The sequence below is a fragment of the Phyllostomus discolor genome, chromosome 1 (genome assembly GCF_004126475.2).
Source record: "Phyllostomus discolor isolate MPI-MPIP mPhyDis1 chromosome 1, mPhyDis1.pri.v3, whole genome shotgun sequence".
In the NCBI taxonomy this organism is placed as follows: Eukaryota; Metazoa; Chordata; class Mammalia; order Chiroptera; family Phyllostomidae; genus Phyllostomus; species Phyllostomus discolor.
The window spans coordinates 154,077,989-154,086,431 of record NC_040903.2 but is presented as its reverse complement, the minus strand read 5'-3'; the positions used below and the strand labels follow the sequence as shown (position 1 = coordinate 154,086,431).

General features: G+C 58.4%; 1 protein-coding gene across 6 annotated transcripts in view; it reads right to left on the bottom strand.

Moving 5' to 3' along the window:
• Positions 1–484: 484 nt before the first annotated feature.
• Positions 485–8,443, bottom strand: part of PAK6 (p21 (RAC1) activated kinase 6) — a 35,096-nt gene continuing 27,137 nt past the window's right edge. For all 6 annotated transcript variants that reach the window (XM_036031661.1, XM_036031657.1, XM_036031670.1 and 3 more), the window contains 6 exons: positions 4,975–5,481; positions 4,710–4,843; positions 4,232–4,358; positions 3,999–4,124; positions 3,428–3,562; positions 485–2,037 (listed from right to left, as the gene is read on the bottom strand). In XM_036031661.1, the coding sequence (XP_035887554.1) occupies positions 1,870–2,037; positions 3,428–3,562; positions 3,999–4,124; positions 4,232–4,358; positions 4,710–4,843; positions 4,975–5,481 (1,197 nt within the window). In that variant the 3' untranslated portion in view covers positions 485–1,869. The remainder of the gene's footprint in view (positions 2,038–3,427; positions 3,563–3,998; positions 4,125–4,231; positions 4,359–4,709; positions 4,844–4,974; positions 5,482–8,443) is intronic.

Sequence of the window (8,443 nt, the reverse complement as noted above, 5' to 3'; positions counted from 1 at the left end):
CTCTTTCACAACTCCTAAGTCCCTCAGTTCTGAGAGCCCAAACAGAGACCGCTTTCTCACTGGGAGCAGTTTCAGGCCCCTTCCTATGGACAGCTGAAAGACAGTAGCTTTTCACTTTCCAGGGATGAGAAGCAAATAGGGGAAGGGAGAAGCTGCTGCAGAAAGCGGTCATTAGCCTTAGTGGCTGCCCCCAGAGCCCCTGTGGAGCCAGCAAGCAAGATGCACGGCCCTGGCTTTCCTGGCTGGGCCCCTCTCCCCTGGGAAGGAGCCTGTCTATTTCTCAGCTCTTGCAGTCTCAGGGGTATTTCACTTCCTGTTTCCCTCACTCTCTGCGCTCATTTTGGGTCCACACACCACCAGGAGGATTGGGTTTTCTGTGGACTAGAGTGGCCAGTGGAAAGCTCATGTTGGGGAGGAGAGGGCCACACTAGACACCTACTACAGAACGCTCGCTCCCAGAGACAAGAGGAAGTCCAGAGGTTTTGAACACTCAGTTTAATTTAAAACAGGCACAAGTGCAAACAATTCACAAAAGTTTCTAGGGAAGATGCTTTTGTTTTCAAAACTCTGACCCTTAAAAAAAATCCTTTTTTTTTCCCCTTGTTTCTTTTTTGCCCCAAAGCAGGCCACTAGGGAGCAGAGGAATCTAAAAATACGATCTAGATAGGGTCCGGGCTCCCGGTGTTCTTCCCTGTCTCACAATAGCCCTGGAAGTAGGAGGAGCACAAGGAGACAGGTGCCTGAGGAGGCAGTGAGGGGCGGAGGGTTTGCACAAATGGGGTGCCCATTCTCTGGACATGATGGGGCCCCAGGAGCTGGTTCACCTCTGCCCCAGACCAGGATTTTGGAAAGAAAGAGTCCCTGATGTCTTGGTTGTTGAGATGAAGCTCACAGGTAAAACAGAGTTTGTTTCCTCGACCTCGCACACTCGGGCCCTCAGGCTCCACCGCGCGGAGGAAACTGGAGCCCCGCGCAGCCCACGAGACGAGTTCGTCTCCACATGGACCTCTTCACTGTTTGGGTAGAGACACAGGACTTTTGGGGGTGGGAAACCAGACCAGGAGAGCCGGTCCCCTCAGAGCAGAACTTAGTGGGGAAGAGGACGAGGATGCCTAACTGAAGGGACCAGGCTGTGGGGGTGGCCTTCCTCCACTCACACACAAACGGGCACACGTGAGCACCCGCACCCCGTGAAGTGACACCACCTTGGCCACTGGTCCCAGTATTTCTCTTTCACCCGGAAAATGTTCCTTCCCCTCCTATGGCCTGTGAATGGGCTGCCCACAGCTGGGAGCGGCTGTGCACGAGGGCGCAGTGCAGGGTCTGGAAGCAGGTGCAGGTGGGGCTGTGCCTTTAGGAAGGCAGATCAAGGGAAGACGATGGGTGCAGGTAATAAAAGCCTTCCCTGTGACCCTCTCCAGACACCAGGGTTTGGAACTGGAGCTGAGAACAGCGAGTATCCCAGTGAAGACAGGCACTCTGCCCTCTTGGGTGGCCTGGGATGCCAGTATACAATTGCCTTTAAAAAAATTGCAGCAGCCTTTTCTGCTGTGTTGGCTGCAATGTCCAGAAATGCTGGTCTCCGTGTGTCTTAGAAATATCCCTGTGCAAATAACAAAGGGTCATTCTGAAAAAGGGGTCTCCATCATCCCAAAGGCAACTGGGGACTCTCTTGTGAGGGGAGAGAGACTGAGGGGCAGGTCCGGCCTGGCCCAGTGGGCTGAAGGGCAGGAGGGTGGGGGTGGGGTTTCACATTCAATCTTTGGAGAGAATACTGAGAGAGTGAGGCAAGCAGGCCCTGCCAGCAAGCTGGTTGCCCAATGTCCCCTGCCTGTGGGCACAGGTGGCAGGTGCACCCTAGGAGTGGGCTCAGCAGGTGGAGGTCTGCTTGCGGTAGAGCTGGATCAGGGGTACCAGGCACTCGGGGAGCCCAGTCTGCAGCAGGAAGGGATGGTCCAGGAGCTCCTGGGCCGTGGCTCTCTCCTGGGGGTCCCGCACCAGCATCCGTTCCAGGAAGTCTCGCAGCACTGGGGAAACCTGTGGAGACAGGGCAGTGAGGAAAAGCTACGATCTGTAGTCATGTTGGGGCGACCATACACCTGGCCCCACCATCATCTGAAAGTCTTAAATTCTCTTTTCTTCCTGCTGCCTCCCAGGTTTAGCACTTCTGGGATTATCCGGTAGGCATAGAAAATCAGTATCAGTCCAGAAAGAGCGGCCAGTTTGCCTCTAGGGGGTGCTGCTGAGCAACAAACTTAGGACGCCTGGAGCCCTGGGGAGGGGAGCTCTGAATACAGCCCAGCTCTAAATACAGCCCATCCCACACCCCCTTTCTCTGGGCCCTCTCCGCGTTCAGGTCCTGTGGAAAGGGGCACGGGATCGGTATCAGTGATACAGCCCTGTGTTTATCCCTAACCTCCAGGAAGCTGTAATTTTCTCTAGACCTCAGTTTTCTCATCTGCAAAATGGGCTAATAATAAATCGTGCTTGTTCTGTCTGCCACAAAGGGCTTTAGTGAGGATAAAAAAAGAGGTTAGGGATGAAGAAGTGTTTCTGAAAAATAGAAAAGAACAAGGTGGGCCCTGAAAAGGAAGATTTCTTTGTTGCTCTAAGCCTTAGAGTCAAGTCAAGGACTTACCTTGGTTACTTTTGAGCCAGTACCTTGAGGTGAGGTAAGTCTTGCTTGGGCTGTTAGAGAAGGCTCCCTGCTCTGGGTAACTAGTCAACTGGAAATGTCCCCTATCTGCTAATGATGGGGTCAGCAGTGGTCCCCTAAAACCTGCTGTCTCAGAGGTGTTTCCCATCCAGCTGTGTTGGAGCCACAGGACTTCAACCCTCTGGGACACTTCTCACTCTGGCCACCAGATGGCAGAGACACTTTGCAGCCCTGTGCTGACCTGGCCACCAGACAGGTGTCTACAGGTGAGGCCTGCTGGTTTGGGTGGATTTGGTAGAAAAGGGTTACACACGCGCGTGCACACACACACAGGTTTTAAGGGGAAAACTGTGGCTCAGATGTGGTCAGGATGTGCAGTGATGGAGGACAAGCCAATTCACTGCGACAGACTGGGGAGGGCCATGCCGAGGCTTAGCTCCCACGACAGCTGGGGCTGAAGGGTTCCCGCTCAGCTCTCGTCTCTGGATCCCTCCCCAGATCAGGGATTCCTGGCAGCTTTGCTCTCCCTTCTCTTCGGCTCCTGTCAATCTCCCGCAGGTAGAAACTTGCCGGAGGGACCGTGGGAGTCCGTATACAGATGTGGCTCCATGCCTAGGTTCGGGCGTTGTGTGGAGGAGGAGGAGTCTTTTCCAGGAACCCAGACTCTGGCTTCTGTGAAAGGGAGAGGCTGGGCCTGGGAGCCCAGGCTCTGGTCCTCTAAACTTCAGGGAGAATGGGGTCTGTGGGGTCATGCCTTATGCACCCACTAACCTTATGAGAATTTCTCAGCTTGGGTGGGGAGCTGTCCCGGAGCCTTTTCATGGCTTGCACTGGGGAGTCACTGAAGTAGGGTGGCTCCCCATCCACCATCTCAATCACCATGATGCCCAGAGACCAGATATCCACCTGCAGGAGGAGAATGTCGCTGACTCCGCTGGCCAGAGCCTGACCCTGGGTAGCAGCACGCTGCGGGGCGGGGGGCAGCTGCTCCCAGTTCTCTGTAGTGAGTTAGCCTCCTTCCTGGACACTTGCCCTGTGAGCAGTTACTTCCTGCATGAGTGACCTTGACCAGGGACACTCTCTGAGAAAGATTATCACATATGGGGAAGCCTGGCCATATCCCACCTTGACCTTGAGCTGGGGACAAGCATTTGGGGACCAGTTTGTGGCAACAAAGTCACAGGCAAGAGTAGACCCATCCAAGAAGGGACAGTAGGCAGTGCGGTAGGGTCTTGAGTAAGTGGGGACCTGAGAACCAGGGCTATTTTTGGTGGGAGGGGACCCAAAGCGGAAAATTTCCCAGCGATTTCTGGGCGGGCTGGGGGATGGAGGGATCGGTTACCTCGGTGGCATACGGAGACCTGGAGATCACTTCCGGGGCCATCCAGTAGGGAGTTCCCACCAGGGACTTCCTCTTAGGGACATCTTTGCTGATCTGAGCGCAGAACCCGAAGTCTGACAGTTTCACCTGGGGGTCAGGCAGGAGGGAAAAAGGGGAGTGGTGAACTAGGAAGGGCCATGCTGGGGGAACAGGGAAGTGGGGGTGTGGGGGTGCCAGGGTGGGGAGGTCCCTACCCTGCCATCAAGGGTCAGCAGGATGGAGTCACTCTTGATGTCCCGGTGTATGACACCCTGGGCATGCAGATAAGCCAGGGCCTGCAGCACGGCCTCACACACAGTGGCAATCTGCTCCTCGTTCAGCCTGGACAGGGAAGGCAGGGCCACCATCAGAAGACAATGTTAGCTTTGGCTGGGCTACAGGACAGATGGGCTGAGAGAGCAGGCGCCCCACAGGCCCCACAGTTCCTGGGCGGCGTGTGCGGGAGCCCTGTTAGGAGGGAACCCTGGAGGAAGTGGGCCTGGGCCTGGGCTGGATACCCCCTTGCCCTCCCACTGCCCTGGGTCTTTGGGTCCTCTTAACCCGAACAGATGGGGGCACTGGGGGCGATCTGAGAGTTCCCCAAGTCTGCTGGGCCCCCAGCTGCCTGACATCCCTGCCAGGGCAATGGTGGGGCAGCCACCAGCACTCGGGGCCCAGCCCCCAGCTGCCCACCTGACTTGGGAGATGATGTCGGTGAGGGCCCCGCCCTGCAGGAACTCCATAAGCACCCACAGCTCCTCGCCCACCAGGTAGCTCTTGTACATCTCCACCACGTTGAGGTGCTGGTAGTCCCGCATGATCACCACCTGGGGGCGGGCGGGGATGCCTGAGTGCCGGGCAGACCCCACGGCCCTGCTCGCACCTGTCCGGCCTGGCTCCTGGCTCGGAGCTCACTGCCCATCCCAGATGCCCGCCCACATCCACCTTCTCCTCCCACCTCATTAAAGAGCAGCTCCCTGCGCTGCTGCTTCCTGAGGTCCATCATCTTGACGGCCACCTGGCGGCCCGAGTGCTTCTCCCGGGCCAGGCAGACAATGCCCGTGGAGCCCTCGCCAATCTTCACGTAGCTGTCCAGCAGCAGCCGGGGGTCACCCTGGTCCACCACCATCCTGAGTGCAGCCTTGAACTGCTCGTGCGTCACGATGCCCGTGTCCTCACCAGCCAAGGCACCCTTGGCTACCGTGGGGTCCTGGGGCAGGTACAGGTTGCTGGTGCTGATCTGGGTGTGCCGGGTTCGTGGGGAGCCAGCAGGAGAAGACCGGCCTGGAGGAGGGCCAGCGGCGGGAGCTGTGCGGAGGGACTTCTGGGGGCTGCTGGTATCTGAGGTGGTCAGAGGGCTGAAGGTCCCCGTGGGCTGGTCTGAGGGCAAGGACTGGGCCTTGGCCACCAGGCTTGTGGGGGAGCCTTGGCCACAGGCTTGTGGTGGTCGGAATGAGGAGCTGGGCTGCAGGGAAGAGAAACAGAAAGAGGTCTGGCCGTGGGGATGTCTAGAGCAAACGTCCCGCAGCAGAGGGTGGCTGCCGTGACACCCGGACACGGGCAAGGTTAATCACCAGGGCATTGGGCCAAGTTGGGGCGGTGCCGCAAGCAAAGCTTTTCAAACGGAGCAGAAGCCAAACGACAGTCCTGCTTGGGAAACCAACCCCCACTGCTCCCAGGTGAGCAGACCACACAAGAGCTCTCTACATCCACTTGCCTGCTCCTGGGAAGACAAAGAAAGCAGAGTCCCTGGGGCGTGGCGTCCTTGTGCTAGCTAGGTGTTTCTTCCTGAGGACTTGACAGCCAGAGCCCTGAGAGACCACTGGGAGGCAGTGCTCCCTCTGCAGCGGGCTGCGCAGGGTTCTGGGTCAGAGGCGGTGCTCCTGCGGCTCCCCACCCAGGGGCCCACTCACGTGGAAGCGCCGCTGCGTCCCCCACAGAGGACCGCAGGGCCGTGCTTCCCTCTCTGGGCTTTCGGGTCCCCCCGACCCCCGCCCCGGGCTGAGATATGGTGCCAGAGAGAACTGGGATCAGGAGGGTAGGTCAGCCAAACCCAGCCCTTGGGGATCCTGGGGAAGTTTTCTGAGGGCTCCCCAGAGGAGCCCCTCCACTTGCTCTCAAGCACAAAACTCCTGGCTGGGGACCGCCCACAAGCAAGGGATGGCAGGGCCTGTCCGTGTCCATGTGGGAAGGGAGGGGAGCTGGAGCTGAGAGACAGACAGGCTGCTCCCCACCCCACTGTGAGCCCTGCGCAGCCCACCCCTGGAAGCCTTTGAGGCTCCCCGCCTTTCTAGGCCCGGAGTCTCCCACCAGTCCTGCCAGGAAATGACCCCCAACCTCGGGGGCTCCCTATGCAGCTGGTGGTGTGCAACATGATATGAATTATGTGTTTTTAAGAAGGGCACGGGGAGAGGGCCCTAAGCAACCCAACAGGGGCCTTCGGGCCGCAGAGAGGCCCTCTCAGGGCTCCTCGAAGCCCACCGCAGGCGGTTGTCTCGGTGGTGCTGGCTACCCGCCCCGGTTCCTGCAGCTGCCGCCACTTTCAGGAAGCCTTCTCAAGCAGTGAGCTTGGGCTGAGCTGCTTGCTCAGGAGCCCCAAGTCTGGGCCCTGGGTCCCCTGGGCTCAGCCAGAGCCTTTCCAGCCTCTGCAGCACCCCTCCCCAGGCTTTGGGGTCCCCACCCCACCACAGTCCCCGGCCTTGTCTAGGGCTGAGCAGGTGTCTCTGCCTGCAGAGAGCTGAGAGCCCAGCACTGCCGTGGCCGGGGACGTGGGGCACAGGGGTGGTGCGGCCAGACTTGGTCTTCACCTCCGCAGGGACAGGTCCAAGTGTCCCTCCGCTGGCCCTGCTGCCTGTCTCCACAAGGAGGGAGCTTTTACTCAATGTCACCACAGGAGGGGACCAGATGAAATTTGCTAAACCACACCAGGAAAGGGAAAGGAGACAAATACAAAATTAAGGAATTTTGTTATAGGCTCTGGATTAATTCCGGAGTTCCTTGTGTGCCTGAGACCTCTTCTCCGGCAGGGACCCGCAAGCAGAGTCATGGGCAGAGTTACAGCGGTGCTCATGCTGCCTTCCCGGCCATGGTAGCAGCACTGGGCTCCCCGGCTGTGGGTCTGGGGCTGCACTGTAAGTGCCCCAAAGGCAGAGGCCATGGCATAATATTCAAAAAATAATAAAGCCATTCATTGCAGGTTTAACACTTGGACAAGGGCCTTAAATGCATTATCTCATTTGATTCCCACAACCCTGTGGGCTGTTTTATTATCCCATGGGCACTCTTATTATCACACTTGTAGATGAGGAAACGGGGTCAGAAAGGCTAAGTACCTTGCCCAGAGTCACTGAGTAGTGAGGGGCAAGGCAGACTTCAGCTCCGGTCAGCCCAACCCCTGGCCCCTATGCAAGGTCCTACTGGTGTCGTGTATCATTGGCATGCAATGGAGTGCCCAGTACATAGTAGGCACCTAACCGATGTTTGCTGATTATTGAGGTCTTCTGACGTGGCCTTTCTGCCTCTAAGCGGAACCACTTCTAAATCCCCAGATTTATAACTGTCCTGTCTCTTTGTCCTCCCCGCCCCCACTCGAGGTCTTCTATTGCTCTTTAGCCAAAGTGAGTGACCACAGGCCAAGCTGCCTGGGCCAAGCCCGTGAGCCCTAATGCCACAGGTGCTCCTGTAGCCACTCGCAGCCAGCATTGGCCACCGGCAGCCTGGCCTCCCCCGGCCCTTGCAGCACTGCTGCTGCAGGCACTACTGCGGGCCTGCAGGCCTGCACGGGCTGAGTGTGCGGGGCTGGCTGCAGGCTCAGCCAGGGGCTCCTGGGGCTGCGAGGGAGGAGCAAGCTGGATGCCTCCCACCCGTGTGGTGATTTGCCTGAAGCAGTGTTCTCGACTGGGAGTGACTGCCACTCAAGGGAAGTTTGGCCGTATCTGGAAGGATTTTGGTGGTCCCATCAGCAGGGTGCTGCTGCAGTCTAGGGGGCAGAGACCAGAGATGCTACTAAATGTCCTACAATGCACAGGACAGCCCCTGTGACAAAGGATGATCCAAATGCCTACAGTGCAGGGTTGAGAGGCTCTGGCTCCCAGCCACCCGGAGGAGGTCTCAGCCCTGCCTCAGAGGCCCGGCTTAGGGTATTTACGTAGAAACTTGCGCCCAGGTCCAGAGTGCGGAGAAGGAAAGCACTCCCCCGAAATCAGAACCGTGGTGTCTCCAAGCCCAAGACAACCACCACTTCCCTCCACGGGTGTGCGGCCAGCCCTGCACACCGGCAGCAGGGCTGGTGGTGGGCGCCCAGTGCAGTGTGAGGGCATGGGCCGACCGGCAGGCTGGGCGGGCAGCCCTCACCTGGCTGTGGGGTGCTGCCAGGATCCCAGAAACACGCATGTCGGTGCCCAGCCCAGTGCTGACACCCCCTCCCC